The sequence below is a fragment of the Molothrus ater genome, chromosome 19, assembly GCF_012460135.2.
Source record: "Molothrus ater isolate BHLD 08-10-18 breed brown headed cowbird chromosome 19, BPBGC_Mater_1.1, whole genome shotgun sequence".
In the NCBI taxonomy this organism is placed as follows: Eukaryota; Metazoa; Chordata; class Aves; order Passeriformes; family Icteridae; genus Molothrus; species Molothrus ater.
The window spans coordinates 2,350,540-2,375,047 of NC_050496.2; the positions used below are offsets into that span (position 1 = coordinate 2,350,540).

A 24,508-nucleotide genomic window follows, 5' to 3' on the forward strand; every position below is an offset into this window, starting at 1 on the left:
GCCACATTTCTTGGAAACAGGTCAGGGGGTGGGGGGAAAAGCCACAACTGAGAACAACGCGGAGCTATGCTGTGCTGGGCACTCAGCCAGACCTTGTTTATGGCTTCCTAGAGAGCAGCTCAATGCTGCCCGTTCAAGTTGTCACAACTGCCACCAAGGGGACAGCAGAACAGCCGAGGAACTGCACGTGTGTGGTGCTGGCACCTTGCTGCTGCTGGGTGTGAGTCCCAGGACGAGCACCGGGTGGGATTTGGGGTGGGAGTCCCAGATGATGCCAGCAGCAGTCACAGCATCTGAGCCCCAGCAGGGACCTGCGACAGGGACAGGGGACACTGCTCCGCTCCCCTGGGGGGGCTCTGGGGCATATTTGTGTCCCTGTTCCCAGGAGGATCTGATGCCACCATTCCGCAGACAGGATGACTGCCTGATGGCAGGACACTGCCACCATCAGTGGTGGCGTCCAGCAGTGTCCCCAGCAGGGGATGTCCCGTCCCCGTTCTCGTACCCAGCAGAGCAAAGTGCCACCCGTGGGACTCCAGGACTGCTGTCCCTGTCCTCGGGGGGGTGTGAGGCCCCCATCCCACGCCGTGGCAGGGCACTCTTCGCACCCCCTCCAGCGGGTGCCACCGTCCCACCCCCGGCGCCGCGCTCGGTGCGGCGGGGGCGGGAGAGGCGGAGCAGAGAGCCGGGGCCTCCCGCAGCTCCCCCTCCCTCCATGCCTGCCTCCCGGGCCGAGCCGAGCCGAGCCGTGCCATGGGACCCGCCTCTCCCCGCCCCGCGCAGCCATGCTGGGCTCCGAGAGCGGCCGCGATGATGCGCTCCGCTTCCCTCCGCAGAGCCCGGGCTCCCCGGCGGCGCCGCGGCGGCAGAGCAAGGAGAGCAGCCTGACGGTGAGAGCGGGGCACCGGGACCGCGGGGGCTTCGTGATGGGCACGGGGACTGCGGGGATTCATGCTGGGCTCCGGGGCTGCGGGGATTCGTGATGGGCACGGGGACTGCGGGGGTTCGTGATGGGCACCGGGACCGCGGGGGTTCGTGATGGGCACCGGGACCGCGGGGATTCATGCTGGGCACCGGGGCTGCGGGGATTCCGTGCTGGGCACCGGGACCGCGGGGGCTTTGTGCTGGGCACCGGGACCGCGTGGGGGTTCGTGCTGGGCACCGGGGCTGCGGGGCTTCGTGATGGGCACCGGGACCGCGGGGCTTCGTGATCGGCACCGGGACCGCGGGGGCTTCGTGATCGGCACCGGGACCGCGGGGATTCCGTGCTGGGCACCGGGACCGCGGGGGCTTCGTGCTGGGCACCGGGACTGCGGGGGTTCGTGCTGGGCACGGGGACTGCCGGGGTTCGTGCTAGGCACCGGGGCTGCGGGGCTTCGTGCTGGGCACCGGGACCGCGGGGGCTTCGTGCTGGGCACCGGGACTGCGTGGGGGTTCGTGCTGGGCACCGGGGCTGCGGGGATTCCGTGATGGGCACCGGGACTGCGGGGGGTTTGTGATGGGCACCGGGGCTGCGGGGGTACGTGGTGGGCACCGGGACTGGGGGATTGCGGGAATTCCGTGCTGAACATCGGGTATAGGGGCTGGGAAACTGCGGGGATTCCGTGCTGGGCACCGGGGCTGGGGAGCCGCGGGGATTCCGGGCAGTGGGGATGGGGAGCCGCGGGCATTCCATGCTGGGCACCGGGCACCGAGCTTGGGAACCGCGGGGATTACGTGCTGGACACCGGGATTGGGGGATCGCGGGGATTCCGTGATGGGCACTGGGCAGTGAGCTGGTGAACTGCGGGCATTCCGTGCTGGACACCGGGAATGGGAGGCCGCGGGAGTTCCGTGCTGGGCACCCCGTGCTGGAGCATCCTGCCCCGGGGATCCCGTGCTGGGCACCCCGTTCCGGAGCCTCCTGCCCCGGGATCCCGTGCCGGAGCATCCTGCCCCGCGGCGTTTTGATGTTCAAACGCTGCTAACCCACGGAGGGTTTGGGATCGCTGCCCTGTGCTGGGGTTCAGGCGTGGTTGTCCGTGGAATAGTGGGGGGTTCCAGGATGAGCAGGAGGGAATGCGGTGCCTTAAGAGGTGCCTGGCACTGTGACCAGGTGTCCTGAAAAAACTCCCTCATCTGATCATCTCCACAACAGTGTCTGTACTGGGAGAAGTACTGAAGAGTGAGAGGAAGACACAGCAGGATCTTTTTTTCCCAATCTGTATTTGAGGTGTCAAGGATGTTTCTTGTGCCAGAATGCCCAAGTAAAGATTTCTGTTGGAAAGTACAGGCAAAGGTTTTATATTTCAGTGTGAAGTTAATCTTTACATTTACTTTTAGTCTTTATAATTAAGTATAACTGGCTCAATGGTGAGACTTTTACAAGAACATGTAGTGACAGGACAGGGAGCGCAGTAGTTTAAAATTGAAAGAAAGAAGATTCAGATTAGCTAGTAGGGAGAAATTCTTCCCTGTGAGGGTGGGTAGGCCCTGGTGCAGGCTGTCCAGAGCAGCTGTGGATCCCTGGAACTGTCCAAGACCAGGTTGGAAGGGGCTTGGAGCAATTTGGGGTAGTGGAAGGTGTCCCAGCCCATGGCAGAGTGGTGAACAAGATGGGCTTTAATGTTCCTTCCAACCTAAGCCATCCTATGATTCTGTATTATGAATGGAAATGTTCTCAGTTGTATGATGTATCTCAGTTTACAGACATTATTATCTTTAGTGTGCTCGGTGACCTCATCTGGAACACAATTAGCACTTGTGGGCTCTTCAGTGCAGGACAGGTGATTAAAACCAGAAGGGAAATCAAAATAGATGAATGAAAGTGGCTAGTAATATAAAGTTTTATTCAAATGGAAATCAGAAGAAATGAACAGATAAATTAATTTTCAGCAATAAAGGAGAGGCAATTCTTGCAGCTGCAAGTATTGGCAGGGTATCAAGTCCCTGAGAACAAAAGGAATAATTTAATATTTTACATCCTTGTTAGTGTTACTATGAGGAGGAGATTGTTGTCTGCATTGTCACGTGCAGCCTGCAGATTTATTCATTAGTGGGCTGGGTTGCTGGTGACAGAGACCAGGGCTCAAAAGAAGCACATAGAAGTGCCTCTGACTGAGATGTGAGTCAGCCACTGCCATGCAGGTACAGTGTTCTGGGGCAGGAGGGGGAAATCTTCAGCAGTTTTTGAAAAAAAAGCCATTTCAATCAGTGATTTTAGTTACAAAAATTTGTTGTTACCAATGTTAGTAGTGGTAATTGGTACATTGAGAGCGTGGTGTGCTTTGAAGCAAGTACAAATCTGTCTGTTCAGGCATTTCTGCAGATGTCTGGGAGAATCAGCTGGTCCAGGGCTGCAGTGGCTGGGGCAGGAGACATGTCCCAGCCCTTGAATGCAGCTCCTGCCTGCTCAGCTTGGGGGTTTGAGGCCAATCATGGGCTGAGCATCACATCCAGAGGGACTAGACATGGTCATGCAGGGTGGAGTGCATGAGCACAAGAGGAGGAGAGCTTGTTTTCTGCAGTCCCTGCTCCTTACAGGGCTGGAGGCTCAGGCTGTTCTCTGCGGGTGGTTTTCCATATTTGCTGGCCCATGTGCCATCAGGTAACATCTGCAAAGCAAACTGTGTGTTATGTCAGGGTCACTGGGTGTGCGTTTCTCCTGCAGAAGCACAAAGCTTTCACGTAGGATGAATCAGATAGACAAAAATAAGCTAATTTTAACAGCTGTTTGCTCCAAGCCATTGCCTCCATCAAGGCAGCATTGTGAAAAATAAATCTCATAAGGAGTGTAAACTGTAAAACAGTGTAAGTGTTTTCCACTGTCTCCTAGGAGGTTCTGTGTGCTCAGTGCCACTCAAGCTGACGTGGGGATGTTCTGCTTAGCAGAGCTGCAGGGCATGTCCTTAGCTTGCTGTCAGATGCTTTTCCTTGGTCTGTAGCTGTGCTCAGGCACAACCTCTTCTTGCAGAGGGGAATTCTGTGATCTACTTTGAGGCTTTTGGTCCAGGAAACCTCCCTTCAAACTGAGATCCTGTGGCACACAAGCTGCAGACATCAGGTGATGTCCAGCCAAGCTGTTGCTGCGTCATCGCCTTCAGCAGAGGAGTGGGAGCATCTTCCTCAGGATGCATCTGCCTCCTCTGCATCCAAGTGGCATTTAGCAGCACAGCTTCTGGAAACCCTGAAGGCAGGTGGAGCTGGAGTATTTCCCATCTGTGTGCAACCAACAAGAATAATCTGGTGTTTCCTCTTTGGTCAGTGAATGTTACTGACATGGTCTTCCATCTTCTTTGGAAGAGAAACTCCAGCTGGGTATATCAGTGGCTGTTATGAAACTGCAGGTGTGTGGTCTTTGCTGGTTTTACAATTAATTTCAAGGTGCACTTGCTGTTTTAAGGCTGGATGGTTTGCTGGCTGATTCCTGAAGCCTCTGGTCTGTGGAAGCTGAAGATATTTACAATAGTGAGGGAAAGTTAAATGCAGAATGTACAGGGGGATTTCACCTGAGGAACAGAGCTGTGTCTTAAGAGCAGGAAAGCTGCCTGATTATAAGGTATTTCTGAGTGAGGGTTTCTTTCTTAAAAATTCTCTAGTGCCTTGTTAGGACAGTGCAGGACCTGGAAGATGCTGGTGTTTGGAGTGCATGTGCTGGCCACGTCAGTGAACAGTGCTGCAGATGGGAAGAGGGGCAGCCTGTGCACAGGAACTTGGGATTTCCTGCTCTCTGCTCTGTGTCTGACGAGTGTGACACACACAGGGCTGTGATGAGCACAGCATGAGGCTGCCTGCTCAGCACAGGTCCCCCCTCTGCCCTGACTGGGGCTGACTGTGGTAGATCCTGTCACAAAGCCCTGGCTGGGCAGGGGCCTGAATAATACCTGAACCTTTCTACAGATAGACCAAGTGAAGAGGGCTCCTCCATGCTTTCGGCAGAATCTTTCCTTTGAAGTAGGAGAGAATCAATGGATTTGTTAACAGTGAGGACTTGAATTGTCTGTTCTTCCCTTCTGTGGTACCCTAGCTGCAGCATCACCCTACCACAGCCAAAACCCAGGGCAAACTCATGGTGTTGAAGCTGCCCAGACACAGCCTAGGCATTTCTGGGCTTCCCTGTCTGGGGAGAGTTCAGGCTGCCCAAGCTCTTCTCCAGCCTTTGCATTTGGCTTTTTTTACCCAAATAGTTCATTTGCCATATGAGCTCAGTGTTGGATGTTGTACTTTCTGGGTCTCAGCTGAAATTGTAAAGAAGATCCTGAAGTGAGGCAATCTGGGATATCTCTTCTGTGTTTAAAGTGCTGAGAATGTGTAGAAATAAAAAAAATAATGTGTATTTTTAAGTTGAAGAGACAAGCAAAAATGTTGCCCTGCTTTAGTCACGTGAGTGTGGCACAGTAAGTTTTCCTGCTCTCTGCTCATTTATTTATGTTGTGACTGATGTAATAAACATGTAGTTGGTTATCTAAGCTTTGATCAAATTATTCTTGTTTTATTCTTGTTGCTTGGCAATGTCTCATTTACTGGTGAGTGACTTCAAAGCCTGTAGAGACTCTGAAATCCAGGAGATTAATGTGCACGTCCAGCCCAACAAAGTTTGTTGTTCCTGTGCAAATCCTGTGCATTCACCTGGCTCCCTGGGTCTGTTCCTCTTCTGTCACCCTTTTGTGTCTCAGACATAATTAAGAGTCACCTACCACATAAACAGCTCATTTTGTCATTATTGCCAGTGTACTCGTGGGAAATAGGAGCTGGAATATTCAGCTGTTAGGAGAATAATTGCATTTGCTCGTGATCAGTACACAGGCAAAAGTATTTTAATCCATCGAGTTTGGCACACAGCTTGCCAAGAGAAATGCATTTGTGCTGCTTCTCTGATCCCCTCTGTGTGTGTCCTCCACCAAGCTTTGTTTGTCACTGTATTTTTTTTCCTTCTCTGACTCTGATCCTTCTGTCCTCTTTAATCCAGTGGCTCCCAGACAGGTTTTCTGGTGCCACTCCTGGCCAGTGGCAGCTGGAAAGACAAGCTGCTGTCCCCTGGCAGGTTTGCTCAGCTCTTCCTTGGGGTTTTGCCCTGCTGGTGTCTTGTTATTAATTCTGCTTTGTTGCAAGCTGACAATAGCCATTATTTTGACAAAGAGGCTGCATAAGAACTTAATATCATGGTGAGGCTGATTATCACGTCAGCTGTCCCAGTGGAGCTTGTGGGAATGCAATGCAGGTCATCACACCTTGTTTTCTCTTCATGCTCTGTGATTCCATCATTATCTGAGAGACCTGTTTTAATTTGGTTTGTTTCTTCCTGGCAATTACAGCTGTAATAGTCACCTTCTGCAAGCTTTTGTTAATCCTTGCTGGCAAGTCAGCACTATTAAAATATCCACAGTGCCACAGGTGTGGATTTGGAGCTTGCATGGAGCCTGGACAGCTCTCAGGGATGTCAGCAAAGTGTGGTCTCTCACAATTAGTGAGGGCAGTGCTCCTTGGCATGGAGGGAGTGTCACTGTCCATGGCACTGATGGAGCTGTCAACCATGGGGACATCACCTCGAGGTGCTTTGGCTGTCCTCACATCACTCAGCTCATCAGTGGCACCAAGCTGGTGAAGCTGAGTGGGGTTTTTTTTTGGTTTTTTTTTCAGCTCTCTTTGCTTTTAGAAGGAAGAAAAGGAGCATTTCAGAGGGAGGATTGGGAGGGGGGAATGCCACACTGTCACACCACTGCTGCTCAGTGCCAGCCTGTGTTCCCCTCCTGCTGGGAAATCCTGAGAGCTTTTAGAAATACTGGGAAATACCAATCCAAGAGCTCTTGTTTCAGTATAAGCAATCTGGGGTAATGAAAGGAACGAAAGGTCACAGGATTACCTCTGTAGTCATATGGAATTTTTAGTAGTATTTCTAGAGTTTAGAAAATTTTCATGCCCCTTGCTGGGACTTAGTGTAAAAAGATGTAAATTCTTTTTACCATAATGTGTTTGTTTGTTTGTTTGTTTACTTTTAAGATTGTAAAAGCTTCTGTGTTTTTTAGTTTTTAATTCTGGCACCAATTCCCTTTTAAAAGTGATACTACACCCAAATGGCCTCATGGCTCTTTCCAGACAATTCAGCATCATTTCCAGACAATTCAGCCTTTAGAGAAATGAAGAATATTTTGATTTATTAGCCCTGCTTTCATCACCTGCTGATGTGCACACACTGTTCCACTTCCTGCTGCATTCCTGGAGTTCTGTGCACTGCAGTGAGGCTCTGTCACCAGTCCAGCCCTGGCATTTCCAGTGACTCTGTGGTTATTGCTTCAGGACGTGGAGACTCACTGTCACATCTCTAATCAGCAGCTTCCAACTGACACAGATTTAGTTTTTGTGGAGCAGGCACTGCCTTTAGCAGGAGTGGGAATTTCCTATGCTGGTTCTCTTTGCAGATTTTTAAGCTGCAGGATACAACTCCTGTGCCCCTCACTGCAGATCACCTCCCTGTCCTGGTGTGCAGTACCACGACACAATCATCCAACTCAAGATATTCTATATTTTCTGTCATTCTGTGATGCCCAGACTTCTGTTAAAGGCTGCAGAACACACTTGGGAGGTGCAGTTGGTTAGAGCATGGCCATCCTGCTCTGAACTCAGCTGGTGCATGACTTTTCTGCTGGGGAATACAAGGGAACAGGGAGGGTGTTTGCAGTGCTGTCTGTGCTTGGGGTCCTGTGGCCAGTGGAGGCCAGCTCTGAAAATCTTCAAAACTCTAGAAAAACTACCAAAAATTCCATAGCTGGATGGAGGTGCCAGCTCTGCTTGGAGGTGCTGGCTCTGACTGGACATTCTTGCTCTGGCTGCAGAGGCTGGCACTGTCTGGAGAGGCTGGATCTGGTTGGATGTGCCAGCTCTGACCAGAATTGTGCCTCTGGCTGGAGAGGCTGGATCTGGTTGGATGTGCCAGCTCTGACCAGAATTGTGCCTCTGGCTGGAGAGGCTGGATCTGGTTGGATGTGCCAGCTCTGACTGCACATTCTTGCTCTGGCTGCAGGGGCTGGCTCCTGGTTGGAGGTGCAGGGTCACCAGTGCATGGCCACTGCCTGCAAAGCCCAATTTTCTGACCTGCAGGTCAGTGTGGAGCCTGGTGGGAGCTGCAAAGCAAGACACATGGTTTAGGATCTGGTTGAGGTGACAGCCAAGGACAGCACAGGTTCAGGGTGCTCAGCCTGCTTTGGGATGGGCTTGGCAAGCTCTGGCAGGGTGATTTGTGTGGAGCAAGCTCTTGCACTGTTACAGGGCAGCTGCTGAAGCTCCAGCCTGGGCAGAGGCAGCAGAACCAGTGTGGGTTTGTAGGAGCAGCCTGTATCAGCTGAAGGTTTTGTCTGCTGTGCCCTGGCGTGGTGGGTTTGTGCTGTGTCAGCAGCCACATCCTCTCTGATCCTCTCTGGAGAGCCCAGAGGCAGATTCACTGCATGCCTTTGGGTCTGCCTGTGCAGCTGTGCTAGCCCTACCCACAGATTTGTGTGGATTTCCTGTGAGTTAACTGATCCAAAACAAACCCCGACCCCCATACAGATACATCTGTGACATCCCAGCCCCAATATCTCTTGATCCCTTGGTGGATCAAGTGCTCTCAGTGTTCCCATGAGCCTGAGAGGGGCTGATTTTAGGGCATCTGCCCAGCAGGGATTTGGGGTGAGCATTACAAACTGGCAGCGAGCTCTGACTCACGCTGGTGCTTGCTCTGGAAGGCTCAGCTGTGTCCAGGGTTGTTCTGCAGTAGCTGTGGTGCTCATTGCCTTCAGTGTGCTGTTAGCAGGCTGCAGTGTTCCACTGGGATAGCTTAATGAGTGCCTGGATTTTTTGATGCTGTTGTTTAATGAGCGTGTGATGAGTCCTGTCTGACAGATCTCTGAGCACTGAAGGTTCACTGGCTCCAGAGAGCCCCTGCTCCTTTCTACACAGAGCATCACTTCCATCTGAAAAGGTCTTGGATGTAGATTGAAGGGCTGTGCACTGATAAAACAATTCCTTTTTTTGGCATCCTGTAGGGGATGGCATAGCCAAAGGTGTTTTGCACTGACAGTGCCTGCAGTGCTCTCTGGTGCTCACTGTGTTTCTGTGCTCGGGGTGTTTCACATCAGGCTTTTTAGCACAGTTTTTAGGGATCTGGGAGAACTCCCTGCCTGGTGCTTTCCAAATCCAGCAGCTTTTCCTCATGTGAAATGGAAGTTGATTTCCCTCTGCCTGCAGAGAGTAGCATTCTGGGGATACTTAGCTGCTGTTTCCATGCAACAAGCAGTTTTCCTGCCCTGGCATGCCTTCACTGCGGATTTTCTGATGGATATAACTTTTTATTTACGTATTTCTCATTAACAGCTAAATTTCATTACTGTATAACTCTCCTTTTTTTTGTTTGTTTGTTTTTTTTTTTAACAGATCAACTGTGTGACTTTCCCCCACCCTGACGTAATGCCAGAGCAGCAGTTGCTGAAACCTTCAGAGTGGAGCTACTGTGATTATTTCTGGGTAAGTGGGCAGCCAGCCACATGCCAGATGCAGCTCCAGAGCTTCCAAGAAAGTGGAATAAACAGCTTGATTTGTGGTACAAGGTAAAGGAGAATTTGGGCTGAGATACAGGGTGTTCAGGGAGTACCACAGAGACTGGGCATGCCAGTGAAGATTTCCTGGAAACATCTGACCAGTCTGAGGTCTTGCTGATCATCAGAGAAGGAAAGGCAGGGGCAGTTTCCAGGAGATGGATTTGCTCAGGAAATAGGGAGGATGTAGGAGAAGCTACATATTTCAAAATACCACAGGCAAAAGGGCAATGCAGGAGGAAGGGAATAGAATCCCAGAATCCCAGACTGGTTTGGGTTGGAAGGGATCTTAAAGCCCACCCTGTCCCACCCCTGCCATGGGCAGGGACACCTCCCACTGTCCCAGGTTGCTCCAAGCTCCATCCAGCCTGGCCTTGGACACTTCCAGGGATCCAGGGGCAGCCACAGCTGCTCTGTTCACAGGGAACAATTCCCAGTCTCCCATCCATCCCTGCCCTCTGGCAGTGGGAAGCCATTCCCTGTGTCCTGTCCCTCCATCCCTTGTCCCCAGTCCTCCCCAGCTCTCCTGAGCCCCTTGAGGCACTGGAAGGGGCTCTGAGGTCTCCCCAGAGCCTTCTCTTCTCCAGGCTGAGCAGCCCCAACTTTCTCAGCCCATCTCCAGAGCAGATGGGTTCAGCTCCGTGGCCTCCTCTGGACTCACCCAACAGACCATGGACAGTCTCAGGTGACTGGCAGGGAATGTGATTCCAGTGCTCCCAGAGCACGAGAGCCAGGGATGCACGAGGAAGCAGGGGGTGCCCCTTCTAAAGCCAGTTGAAAACTCTCTGTGAAATTGTACAGCTCCCTCCACAGGGTGTTCCAGAGGTCAGGTAATGAATGCATTCTTTGTAGGGTGAGGTTTGTGAAGGACAGGCCAATTTATAGCTTGAGCAGTTTTAATGCAGCCTGGAGCGTGCAGAGTCTCCATGGCTGGTTCTGGGTGTGCCCCCTTGTGCTCAGGTCTCTTTTCAGGCTCCTGAGTCACATGAAAATGATGCAGTAATCCTTGCAGTGTGGAGCTGATAGAAAATGATAGAAAATGGTCTTTCAGTGGAAAACTTCCTTCCACCTGAATATTTTTCTGGGCAGTGAGGGGAAAACCACAATAGAATGAAGAAATACTACAAAAGGAATCAACAGTGAAGCTTTTAGGGATCTCATGTGTGTTTTCAGTTACTAGTGATTGAAGTGTTTCTCTTTCTTACAAAAAAGTGTCAGTGTTGGAGGCCCAGCAGAATGTCCCCTTGTGCCTGCTCAGTGCTGATGGCAGGACATTGCTAAAATACACTGGAAAAAAAAATACACATATTTGAAAATGGTCATGTTACCACAAAATTTCTTCAGTTCCTTCCAGTCTCCTGATCCCAGTGAGCCTAAATCATTAATGGTGTACAGACAGATTTTTTTGCACATGTCTCATAAAAGTTCCTGCCCTGTTTGGTCCTCCCTATTCAGGCTCAGCCAGTGCTTGCTTCCATGGCTTGGTCACATCTTGATTTCAGTGAAACTCTGCTTACAGCTCCTTCTTGCAGACTTTTATCCTCCCATAACTCTGCTTGCAGGGAATTTCCTCTTTGGCCTTGTCATGCTCTGCCCACAGCTCATTCTCCTTCCTCCATCATCTCCACTTCTCCCACTGCCTCAGCCCGCTGGTGCCTGGCAGGGGCATCCTGCCAGTCTCCTGCTTTGATTAAGCTGGCATTTTCCTCTGGCTGGTCCTGCAGCACTGAGGGAGATGTCCTCTGAGAGTTTGGGTGTTGGGAGAGGGTAGGAAATGAAATAGGGGAGCAGAGAGAAAAGAGGCTGCAGAGAGAAAGCTGTTGGTGCTTGCAGCCAGTGGAGCAAGGGGCTGTGTGAAAAACAGGCAGTGAGGGATGGGGTAATCTGTGGCATGAGTTTGCCTTGTCTTACAGCAGATCTGTGCAGACTGGCTCTGTTTTCCTCAGTGAAAATCACAGTTGGCAGGCTGCTGAAGGTGTTTTCAGGGCTGGAAGGAGCAGCCCTGTCCTCTTCCCTGCCCCAGGAGTGTTCCCTTGTTCCAGGGTTCCTTGGGGCCTGACCCAGCTGTGAAGGATGCTGGGCAGAAATGACAGCAGGGCTGCTGCTGCTCTGGCCCCACAGCATCCTTTTTGCTGGCTAAAGATAATTGTGAAGCTTCCCTTTTCAAATTAAACAAAGGAGCAAGAGGATCAGGAGAGTGTTGGGCCATTTCTTTGAGAGGGTCTGAGGTGCTGCAGCCACAGCTGCTCTCAGGGCAGGGTTCCTCAGGCACCACTGCTGGGAGCCACATCTCTGTGGGTTTGGCCTCCAAAGCTTTTTGTTGAACTTCCTTTTATTTCTTTCAGGCAGATAAGAAGGACTCACAAGGGAACAACACAGTGTCGGGATTTGAAATTCTTCTTCAAAAGCAGCTTAAAGGGAAACAGATGCAGAAAGAAATGGCAGAGTTTGTTCGAGAAAGGTAATCAGCACTTGGCTGTCAAATTAAATATTTATTGCAATTGCTTTCTCCCAATTTAGATGCTCCTTAAATATGTTAAGGCTTGAACTGCATAAAAGGTTTGCTACAAGTTCTTAATGAAGATTTAATATTTCTTGAGTGTTTGTCCACACTTTCCAGGCTTCTCCAGTTCTCACTTGTCTGAGTTGGAGTGCACAAAGGCTGTCTGTTAGAGGGAGCCAAGAAGGTTTTAAGCTGCAGATTCAAGGAAAAAGCATGAAAAGGAGAGCAGCACAGTGGAGGTGATGTTTAAAAGGGAAATATTTCATCTGAAAAATACAGAAGCAGTTTGTTCACGTGGAGCATAGGCACAGTTTCCTAGAGGAAGATTTAAAAAGACATCACTTTGAGCTTGGTAATAGAACCACAGGATGGTTTGGGATGGCAGGGACATTAAAGATCATCTCATTCCAGCCCCTTGCCATCTCTAAGTGCAGGGACACCTCCCACTGTCCCAGGCTGCTCCCAGCCCTGTCCAGCCTGGCCTTGGGCACTGCCAGGGACCCAGGGGCAGCCCCAGCTGCTCTGGGCACCCTGTGCCAGGGCCTGCCCACCCTGCCAGGGAACAATTCCCAATTCCCAATATCCCATCCAGCCCTGCCCTCTGGCAGTGGGAGCCATTCCCTGTGTCCTGTCCCTCCATCCTTTCACCCCAGCTCTCCTGAGCTCCTTTAAGCACTGTCAGAAGCTCTGAGGTCTCCCCAGAGCCTTCTCAGGGTGCAGCTCAGCTGGGCAGAGCTTGCAGATAGTTGCTTCATTTATAATTTGTTTTGTTTCTCCCTCTCACCTTTATTTTCATGCTAGGGATGTGGCAGCAGTGGGAAAATGCAAAGTGTCACAGGCAGAAATGGTGAGCAGATACACTCACATGAGGTTTCTGTAGCCTTTGACATCAGATAATCCAAGAGGCAGCTACAGTGTGACCAGAGGGAGAAGAAAGAGCCACCTGGAACATTAAAAATGCCATTGAGAAATAGGAATGCTATGGGAGAGGATGGGAAGGCAAGCAGAATTATGACAGCAAGGGAAAGAAGGGGAAGCTGCTTCAAAGGAAGTAATATATAATGAAATGTGACAGAAATAAAAGCAGGAGGCATTCAAGAGGAAAGGAAAGTTGGTGTGAAATTCGAGAGAGCAAGGAGAGCAGCTCTGACAGTGTGGGGAGGCGTGGCTGTCCTCAGCAGAGGAAGAGGCAGGCATGCTGGAGAGGAAGGAAAGACCCACTGTGTGCTGGGAACAGAAAAAGGCTGGGAATGGAGTGTGGAGAGAGTCTGGATGGGAGTCACAGAGAGATTATTTCATTTTTCATCTGGTTGTAACAAAGGATCAGGATTGTTCTGTGTGGAAAAGGAGGAGGGTGGTGTTAAACTGGAGGGATTACTCATGGAAACGGCTCAGACCATCAGGGGAACCTCTGTGTTCCCAGCTAAGAGGGCTGAAATACTGATGAGGTTTTCATGATGACCATCAGGGGAGCACAAGACCACATTTAACAGGGAATTTCTGTGTCCAGAAAAATCTCTTTGTACCATCAGCCTGCTGGAGGTGAGTTCAGGCAGCTATTAAAGACAGCCCTTCAATAGGGAGCTGGTATGGACATGATAGCCAGACATGATAACCAGATTTCTTCATCAAATATATCAAATATCAAATATCAAATATCAAATATATCAATATCAAAGGGGAAGCTAACTGAAATTTGGTTTATCAGGTAGATGCTTTTACAGGAGCTTCTTGCCCATAGTGATCTCAGACTGAGCAATTACACGTTCATTCAGTTCTGTTTAACAGAGGTGGGGTTATAAATGTCAAATAGTCACAGACTTTGACTTTTAGGAAGACAGACCTCAAGAAAGGAAGGAAGGTAATTAATAAATATACTGAACTGAAAAATCCAGGGTGTTGGTGTGAAAGAATGTATTACTTTAAATCAAAAGTGAAAATAATGTCCAGAATTTGCATACAGAAAAGGCTCCAAAACAGCCAAAAAAACTCTGCAGGCTGCCCTGAGAAGCACCAGGTATAGGAAATAGTGTTTCCATAAGCAAATTGTTTCCATTATTCACTTTTTAATTAAGCAGTGCTCTGTTTAGAAAATGTAAGTTAAAAAGCAGATTATTTAGATTCTGCCATGTTCAGCAGATCCATATATGCACCTTTCACTGTTTGTCTGACCAATATATGGAAGATTTCTGCAGTCTCTGCACTACAGGAAAAATAATTATGCTTCTGTTGTCTGATAACTTCATTGTTCCCTCCTAATCTGGAGGAACAGTGTAAAAAGACTCAGGCAGAATCGTCCCTCAGTGGGAATTATGGAGCTGTCTGTCAGATATCCTCTACCACCTTTTCTCCCTGTTCCCCCTGTTGTCTTAATCCATTTAGTTTCTTCTTGCATGGCAGTCACATCAGATCATCTTTGCCTCCCATTGGAGCTCTCTAGTTTTTCTTCATCCACCATAATATGTCATGACTGAAATTGTTTGAGAGTGGGCACAAAAAGTACTTCTTTTTATCTCAAACGTGCCCCACAAAAGGGCACTTGCTCAACCAGCTCCTGCAAAGGGGCCTGCCAGGAATACCCCACCTTCTGAGTCTGTGTGGATGGACAAATAAAGACACTTCAGAGCAGGTTTTGTGCATGGCTGGCACAGAATCAGGAGTTTTCTAGCTGGGGGACACACAGCCCTCTCAGAAATGTTCTGTTGAGCAAGCTGGGTTGAAAACCAGTGAACAGACAACTGTTGCTGTTCCTGGGAGCGTGTACACCTTGCAGTTGTTTCACTGGCAGGAGGAGATGGTTCCAGGCAGGATTCCCATCACCTCTGCACCAGCAGTGGCTCATTCCTCCCTGCTGGGCTGTGTGGCAGCACCTTTCTGTCACAGACACCTTTTATGGAAAATCCTTTCCTTAGGATTATTCCTCCTGAGAAGCTGAGAGGCCTCAGGAACAAAATGCAAACAATGGTTATCTGCTGCTGTGGAATGCAACAGGTGCATCTGGGATTGGGCTCATGTGGTTGTTTCTAATTAATGGCCAATCACAGCCCAGCTGGCTCAGACAGAGAGCCCGAGCCACAAACCTTTGTTATTCATTCTTTCTTTTTCTATTCTTAGCCAGCCTTTTGATGAAATCCTTCCTTCTATTCCTTTAGTGTAGTTTTAATATAATATATATCATAAAATAATCAATCAGCCTTGTGAAACATGGAGTCAGATCCTCGTCTCTTCCCTCATCCTCAGACCCCTGTGAACACGGTCACACCTTTCCTCCTCTGCTCCCTTGCCACTGGCAAGCTCAGCTCCTGTTCCTGGTGCCTCCAAGTGGGTGAAGACCAGGACAGGGCAGTGAGAGGAAGGGGCTGCACCACCCATGTGCAGGTGCCAGAAGTTGCTGCCACGTCTCTGCCATGGTTGTCACCCGTCACAGAGAGCAGGAAGCATTTGGTGTCCCTAAGAAAGGTGCACTTCAGCCCCAGAAATCTCATTTGGGTTTTTCCTGGGTGGCTGCACTCCTTCATTTTTGCCTCAAGGATGTGCAGCCTCACATTTCACAGCAGACTGAAGCACGTGCTCCTGGTTTTGCAGACAGCAGAAACACAGCAGAAACACTCTGTCCTTGTTATTTGCTCTCTAGAACTGGAGCTTCTTCAGCTAATTTTGTCTCACATGCCGTCCTGCATATAGCCCTGCTCTTGCCTCTGCATTTTTAGCATATGTGGGGAGAAGACTGCTCATCAAACTGGTGCTGCCAAGCCCTGGAGACTGAAAGGAAAATTCCTGTGGCAAAATCTGTTAAAATGCAGAGAATTTCTTCAAATTATGTGTGTGGGTTTCTGCCTTAAAGCTTACTTACTGCTGTCTTTTTATTTTCTCTCTGTGTGTATGTGAGTGTAGGATAAAGATTGAGGAGGAATATGCTAAGAACCTGTCCAAACTGTCTCAGAATTCCTTGGCTGCTCAGGAAGAAGGGTAAGTGTGTCTCTGTGACTTTCACAGAAGACGAATTTTAATATAAAAGGCATTTCTCCCACGCAGGTACAAGTAATTTTCCCCAGCTCTCTCCCTCTGAGTAGAGGTTTATTTAGATTAGCACCCTGGGCATGTTAGGGAAGATGGAATTGCTTCAGAGTTGTTTGTTTGGGTTTTTTTTTTTTTTTTTAGGTTATTACTGAGAAGTTTTTTAGAAATATATGTATAAAATGTTGCCTTTCCAGTCAGGTTTATATGCTGTCCTTGTTGTAGCCAGGACTGGTTCCTTCCAGGATTAGCATGTGTGTGTACTAAACTACTTTGAAAATGGAAAGACACATAGAATATATACATATATATATATATATACTACTGAGAGTAACTGTGTAAGGTCAATGCTGGTACAATCAGAGCAGCACAGGCAAGAGGGAGGATAAAGAAGTCTCTTCTCATCAGGGTTCTGGCCCTTCAAGAAAAGCAGCAGACTGCTGCTTATTTCCAACATTTTCACACTTGGGAAGTTATTAGGAAGACATTAGGCAGTGCAGTTCAGCCTGAGTGCATTTTTTCAGTATTAATGCAAAGGCACCACTCCCGAAGGATCAGAACCTGGTGGCTCTGTGTGTTTCACCTCAAACCCTCTGAGCACTGAGGGCCAAAGCTGGGAGTGACTGTCCTCACCTTTGCACAGTGTGATTCTGCCTGCACTCGAGCTGCATGAGGAGTTTTGCTCAGCTTCCAGGAGGCAAGGACAGAAATTGCAAGAGGATAACTGGGCTGTTACTGCCCTGAGCACCTGCACCTGCAATGGTTTCTGTCCTCCTTTCTCCTTAGGGCTGGGTGCTCAGCTGATAGAGCAAAGCTAAACCCACTTCCACATATTCCTTCCACTTTCTCCTACCCCCATTGGGAAAAGGAGGGAATGACTGAAGAAATGTAAGGAGGAAACAAAGTAGGTGAAAAGAAAGGGAATGAGCACTCAAGCCTAAGAAATGTTGAAGTAGGGAAGGAAAGGACTTGGTGCAGAGTGCATGGAGATGAGAGCACTGGCCAGTGGTGCTCTCCCTGCATCAGATAACAGGGTTAGTGTCAGTGGGAAGTGGGCAGTGGGAGAGGACCTCGGGGAAGGAGGAATATTGGGAGCACTTCTGTAGGTGTATCCAAGTTGTTCAGCTGATGAACACCATATTTGAGGACTCAAGTGCTTGCTGCAGCATCACAGGTGACAGATGATTAGTTTGAGATTGCAGGTGACAGGTGATTTTTCAGGCTATCAGGAACAGTCAAATCTCATTATCCTTGAAAAGGGGATAGGGAAGAGATAGAGGGAGCCAGGAACTGTAGATCACTCAGCTTTATTTAACCTGTGCAAAGTGGTGGAGTAAACCATCAAACTTCCACTTTGGGGAAAAATTAGATGCAATTGTTGTATTTGCATAGAGAGCCATGCCAAGCCAACCTAAATTCCTTCAGTGATGGAGTAAAAGAGTAGGTCAAGCCTCACAGCTCTTAATTTAGTGTTGCTTTTTGTGATGGGAGATTCTCGTAGGCAGACAAGAGAAATGGTGGCCTAAATAAAGCTTAATGTGCAAAAAACTAGGTAGGAAAAACCCACTGCTCACAGAAACTAAACTGCAGAAAGTAGCTGTGGAATGAGATCCCAAAGGGTTTGTCCTAAGTCCAGGGGGTTTTAAAATGTTTTTGTAATGAACAACCTATGATAGAAGAAATTATGGATTTACTGTATCCAGAGATGTGACAGAGCTAGGAATGTTGGTACGTGCAATTTGAAGAAAAGCTTGCAATTCAGAATTCTTGTCTTAAAATTGAGAAATTAACTGGAAAAAAAAAGAAGATGCATTTTAATGAGGACAAAGCAGCGGGTTTTATACTTTCACAGGATGTGAAAGATACAGTTACATAACACTTGGTGGGAGAAGGATCTGGCTATAGTGAATCACAAGCTTATTCATCAACAACTTCATGCTGTTGTCTGAAAAGGCAATCACATTGAAATATGGTGAAGAAAGAGCGTCTGATACAAAATAATCTGTCACCAGTTTAGCCCCTGGAGTTGCACTGTACTGGGGACAGTGTAGTTTTGGTTGTGATGCCTTAAGAGGAGTCTGGGCTGTTGTAAAGGATCTGGAGGAGTGTGCCTCAGCTGCCACTGTCCTGGAAATAATCTGAAAGAAAAAGACAACAGAGGAATTTTCAAGTGCTGAAAAGCTTCTCTGAGACTTTTCACCTGAAGTGCGAATCTGCTCTCTGAAGTAGGGTGTAAAGTAGAAGAGGCAGAAAAAACTGCATTGGTGGAAAGTTTGTTATGGTGAGGATAAGATACTGAAGGGTCTTGCTTAGAGAGGCTCTGGTGTCTCCGTAAGAGGAGATTGTCATGAGCTGGGTTTTCAAAGATCTGCTGCAAACAGTGCCAACACAATTCTGCCTTGGTCACAAAGGTTGGTTGTTTTCTCAGATTTCTGTTACCCTTTTCCATGATTTTGCTGATTAAGACATGGTACAAAGTGTTGTGCCAGATTTCTCTGACAGATCCACAAGGAAAGGTGGGGAAGGGACTGATCGTTGTCCTGCTCTTCCTTCAGCACACTGGGAGAAGCTTGGGCTCAGCTCAAGAAGAGTTTAGCTGATGAAGCAGAGGTTCATCTCAAATTTTCTTCTAAGGTAAATGGCTCTTTCTTTTCCAAAGATTTTTGCCCTGAATTGGTGGGCCTCTCCCTTCAGTGCATGTTAGTGGGGGAAATACACATGCATTGTTACAAATTTAGAAGAATTAATAAGTTGGTGAATAAACTTACTGAAACTCTGCCCCAGCTTCCTCACAATCAGTTTATTTAGTCTACCTGCTGGGTAAATTAAAACACATCTAGCTTTAATTTTTCATAAAAAAGAAGTAAAACTGATTCTAGATGTTGCTCACCTGGACTCTGTGTTCCAGCCAGTAAATTGAACTAGTGCTTGTACACCTCACTTCTGCAAAGGAAGAAATGAAAAGCACTACTTGGCTTCTCAACAAGAATCTACCTGTCTGGAAGGAAGAGAACCAGAATTATGGCTTTTTTTGTACCATTAGCCTTTCTTAAAAGTCTGCTGGGAACATCTTGTTATTTTGGGGTTTTATCTCAAGTGATGCCCAAAGAGATTTCTTTTACAAATTATGGTATTTATCTGGGTTTTTTCTACCACATGTGACATGCTCTTGAATCCTGTTGCATTCTGTTAACCTCTGTGGGTGTTCAAGTTCAATTCAGTGGCAGATATCTCAGCACAACAGCCATGTTCTGGAGGAAAATTATAGCTCTGCACCATTTGTAAGCAATTCAGCAGAGGTTACTCAGGCAACCAGCTGCTGCCTTGGTAACCCACTGCTCTGCCTTAAACTTCGACATCAGGGCTGTAATTAGTGAAATACTTTTTGCTCCCCATTGTCCTCCTGAATTGTTTTCCAAAAGCAAGAAATGCACCTTGGAGTGATGTGTGTGTGTGTGTAGGCAGGCCAGGTTTGAGAGGGGCTTTTCCAGTATTTTACTTCTCCTTAAACTCTGCACAGAAACTCCTGTAGCATCCTCCAAATCCTTCCCACTGTTTGTGTGCAAACAACACGTGGACGTAGCACTTTAGGGGCAGGGTTTGGTGGTGGACCTGGCAGCCCTGGGTATTGTATTTGCCAGGAAATGTCCTGACGAAGGCAGGAATGATGAATCTGACTCCATGTTCTCAGAAGGTTAATTTATTACTTTATCATACTATATTATATTAAAGAAGACTATACTAACTATACTAAAGAGTACAGAAAGGGTACTTACTAAATGCTAAAAAGATAATAATGAAAATAATAATAATAAAGAAATAATAATAATAATAACAATAACAATAATAATAATAATAATAATAGTAATGAAAGCTCGTGACTCTTTCCAGAGTCTTGAAACAGCTTAGCCCTGATTGGCCAAAGAGTGAAAACAACTCACAGCAGAATCCAATGAAACAATCTCCAAACACATTCCAAAGCAGCAAAACACAGGAGAAGCAAATGAGATAAGAATTGTTTTCCTTTTCTCTGAGGCTTCTCATCTTCCCAGGAGCAAAATTCTGGGCACAGGGATTTTTTCAGAGAATGTGAATCCCACACCTCGTCCCATTGACGATGGGACTTGATGATCTTGGAGGTTTTTTCCAGCTTAGCGATTCTGTGGTTCTGTGAAGAGCCAGGAATTGCTGCCTGGCTCCTCAATCCTTCCTTTGTTTCCATTGCCAGCTCCAGAGTGAGGTGGAGAAACCCCTGCTGAACTTCAGAGAGAACTTCAAGAAGGACATGAAGAAGTGTGACCACCACATCGCAGACTTGCGGAAGCACCTGGCCAGTCGCTACACGGCTGTTGAGAAGGTGGGAGCAGGAGCAGCCTGCAGGCTTTGAGACAAACCAGACTGCTGGTTTGAGCAGAGCAGCTGCCCCTTTGGAGAGTTTCAGCTCTGTCACAGCTGTTGCTGCTGAGGGCTTTCCCTGTTCATTGAAATTAGGGGGCCCCCGACGCAGGGAATGATTGGTATCCGACTCCATTGATTCAGAATGCTGAATAATTGCTTTATTAAACTATATTATATGACATTATACTATATTAGAGACTACAATTCTTACTATTCTTTAGAAGACTACTATTCTTAGTATTCTTTGTATACTAAATATATATATATATATATATATATATTCTTTATATACTAAAGAATACTAAAAGATACTCAAGAGAAATCCTGTCTGAGAAAGCTAGGATGCAGCTTTGAGTGGTTGGCCAAGGAAACAAAACAATCCTCAGCAGAATCCAACTGACAAATCACTTCAGGTAAACAGTCTTCCTAACACATTCTACATGTGCAAAACAACAGGAGCAGCAAGTAGAGATAAGAATTGTTTTTCTCTTCTTCTCTCTGTGCTTCTTCAGGAAAAAATGCTGAGAGAGAGAATTATGTGTCTCTGTTCAGAGAATGTGAATGCCACAACTGTTAGCTGTGCCTTGCCCAGCCCCAGCAATAATTTGGTGTTGAGCTGAGATCTGGGAAGTGGGGGGCAAACATCTTACTGCTGGAGTGGCTTGTTGGTTCATCCAGCCAGCTTGGGGCAATAAATTTGATGCAAATGCTTCTTATTAGTGTGCATCTGTTGTCCTCAAAATTTAGAGCACCTTGCCTTAGAATGGCAGCAGGGTCTGGTCAGAGGCTCACCTGGCTCAGTGGCCAAAAGCAGCTGGACCACGGCCTGGCAAATCACAAACCCTTCACAAGAACATCCTCAGTGAAAAAACCCACACAGCAGCAGCAGCAGCACTCAGTAATGGGCTGATGTGACACCAACCAGGAGGTGGCTGAGGCTGTGGTGCAGGGAGTTGGACCCACAAAATGTGATCTCCCAGCAGCAGCTGGCAGAAATGGGGATGCTTGTGCCTCAGCTGCCAAATTGAATCCTCATGAGGTTTGCTTTTGGGTGTAAATTGAAAGGAAAATACCATTCCCAGTCATGCCCAAAGCTGTTTGTGCTTTTATTAAAGCTCAGCAGGAGCTCCCCAGGGACAGAACTGTGGCAGGATACACAAGGTCCTTAGGCTGAGTGTCTGCAAGGAAGGCATTTTCCTGCAAAACACCAAGTTCTTCACACTCCTGTCTGCAAAGCAACTCAGTAGCAATATTGGTAAGAGAGAATTAGGAATAACCTTTGGAAGAAGGGAAGAGCTGTGACTGCAGTGCCTGTGGAGCACTCAGCCCTTACAGATTGCTCTCCTGCCGCTCCCTCTCCAGACCTGCAGGACCCACCAGGGCCTCAGAACTGCACATGGAAAAAATTCCAGGCATGCTTTAGCAGAGCTGGTGTGACTGTAAAAAACTGCAAAGTTCTAAGAAAATACAGTCATGCCAATTTAGTTTGAATCACTAGTACGGTATAAAGAACAAATGTGACATGTTTTATAACAAATCTATGCAAAACAAGTGATTTTTATGTATTTATTAACCTGCATGTACCAATGTTTATTTTTTTTACATGTATAATATATATTTGTACTGATAAATCGAGTTTTAACAGCTTGAAGACCTTCTAAGTAAAGTAGTTCAAGTCATCAGTTGTAACCAGGCCTCACGTTCTTGATTTCTACTGTTGGCATGAACCTGAATAAGTTTTTCTGAATCAAGTTCCTATTGTTGGAGATGGGTGTACGTTGAGTCCAGAACTCAAAGACAAATTTTGTAAGATACTTGAAATTACTTCAACGATTCAGATCCTAAGAAAAGTGAATGGAAGAGGTGGCCTGGTAATGATGCTGTTTAATTCATTTGAAAGAGGCTCCAGCTCTCTTTTCTTGCAGAAACAATGAGAAAGCTGTTAAAAAACAGGAGAGCCTGATGATGCCATTACTCCTTTGCCTTTTTAAGACTCTGTGAGGAGTTCAGATACAATTGTGATTTGTTGGTGGTGACCCCTTTGTGGCCACAGGACACTTTTGTGAACTCCATGGTGTGGTAAGAGCCTGAATCCCTGTCAGGACCCAGTTCCATGCGCAGTTGTTGATTCCTTGCTGAGAGCCACTTGTAAGAAGGAGTCCTAGGGGGCTGAAAGCAGCTGCCAGAGCTTCTTCTGTGTAACTTCTGACTCTTCCTCATTCCTCCAAGGCCCGGAAAGCCTTGACAGAGAGGCAGAAGGATCTGGAAATGAAAACACAGCAGCTAGAGGTGAAACTCAGCAACAAGACAGAAGAGGAAATCAAGAAGGCCAGACGGAAGTCCACCCAGGCAGGTGAGTACCTGTGCCTGTCAGCACACAGCAGGAGCCAGGGGAAATCCATCCATCCATCCATCCATCCATCATCCATCCCTCTATCCATCCATCCATCATCCATCCATCATCCATCCATCCATCCATCCATCCATCCATCCATCCATCCATCCATCCGTCATCCATCCATCCATCCATCATCCATCCATCCATCCATCCATCCATCCATCATCCATCCATCATCCATCCCTCATCCATCCATCATCCATCCATCCATCCATCCATCCATCCATCCATCCATCCATCCCTCCATCCTTCCATCCTCATCCATCCCTCATCCATCCCTCATCCATCCCTCATCCATCCATCATCCATCCATCCATCCATCATCCATCCATCATCCATCCATCCATCCCTCCATCCCTCCATCCCTCCATCCCTCCATCCCTCCATCCATCCATCATCCATCCATCCATCTCTCCATCCATCCATCCATCATCCATCCATCTATCCCTCCATCCACGTGGTGCTTGTTTTTAATGTTGTAAAAACAAAGACTGTTGTATTTGCAGGGGCCCCCGTGGCAGGGAGGAATGATTTATCTGACTCCATGTTCTCAGAAGGCTAATTTATTATTTTATTATACTATATCATATTAAAGAATACAGAAGGATACTTACAGAATGCTAAAAAGATAATAATGAAAACTCGTGACTCTCTCCAGAGCCCTGACACAGCTTGGCCCTGATTGGCCAAAGAGTGAAAACAACTCACAGCAGAATCCAATTAAACAATCACCTGTGGGTAAACAATCTCCAAACACATTCCACAGCAAAACAGAGGGGCAGCAAATGAGATAAGAATTGTTTTCCTTTTTCTCTGAGGCTTCTCAGTTTCCCAGGAGAAAAATCCTGGGTGAAGGGATTTTTTCAGAGAATGTGAATGGTACAAAAGTCAAAGAGAACCATGCTACAAATCTGTGTGATGTTAAATCCTCTGAAGAAAAAAGCCTAGTTTTTCTGACTCAGATGTCACAAAGTATTGATAATTGAGGTGAGAACAGCAAAAGTAGGCTGAGTTATCTGTCTCATGAAGGTGTCCTTAGGTTACTGAATGTTTGTGAACTTCCAGAGTCAGATTCAGAGAAGCTTAGCTGAGGGTGTTTCTTCCATAAATCACAGTTCCTTCCTTGGTTCATTCCTAAATCACACTCACCCACAACTTGGTGGGTGCCTATTACACTTACTATTACTGTCTTTTTCCTTGAAAGTGATGGGTTTTGGGTCTTTTCCCTCTGCTACTCAGTGACTGAAATAATTTCTCTTCTAGGAACACTGAGGATACAGTAGTGTGTGCTGTCCTGTACTGGGGATCCAGGCAGTTGTTGTGACCTTTGCATGTTTTACAGAGGCTCAAGCCACATCTGCAGGATCCATCAGGAGCTTTTTTGAGATCTGCAGAGCTGATGCATGCAGCTCAGTACCTTGGCTGAAAATAAGTTTTAGCTAGGCCTCTCATGTTTCATCCCTCCAACAAGGGCTGTTCCTTGGCAGAGTGATCCTTCAGAGTTCTGAGGATTTTAAAACTTCAGGATAGGTATCTGGGCTTTAAGGAGTCTGGGAAGAGTCCCTGGCAGTGTGACCATGTCTACAGGCAAGCATTTGAGGAGAAAGAAAAGTTATGATTTAACAACAGGAGGCTCTGTAAGAG

At 47.5% G+C, this 24,508-nt stretch overlaps 1 protein-coding gene across 3 annotated transcripts in view; it reads left to right on the forward strand.

Moving 5' to 3' along the window:
• The window catches only part of GAS7 (growth arrest specific 7), an 82,112-nt gene that overhangs the window by 46,421 nt on the left and 11,183 nt on the right, over positions 1-24,508 (forward strand). For all 3 annotated transcript variants that reach the window (XM_036394357.2, XM_036394358.2, XM_036394359.1), the window contains exons 5-11: positions 837-890; positions 9,388-9,477; positions 11,894-12,009; positions 15,946-16,020; positions 18,624-18,702; positions 20,297-20,425; positions 22,696-22,819. In XM_036394357.2, coding sequence (XP_036250250.1) covers positions 837-890; positions 9,388-9,477; positions 11,894-12,009; positions 15,946-16,020; positions 18,624-18,702; positions 20,297-20,425; positions 22,696-22,819 — 667 coding nt within the window. The remainder of the gene's footprint in view (positions 1-836; positions 891-9,387; positions 9,478-11,893; positions 12,010-15,945; positions 16,021-18,623; positions 18,703-20,296; positions 20,426-22,695; positions 22,820-24,508) is intronic.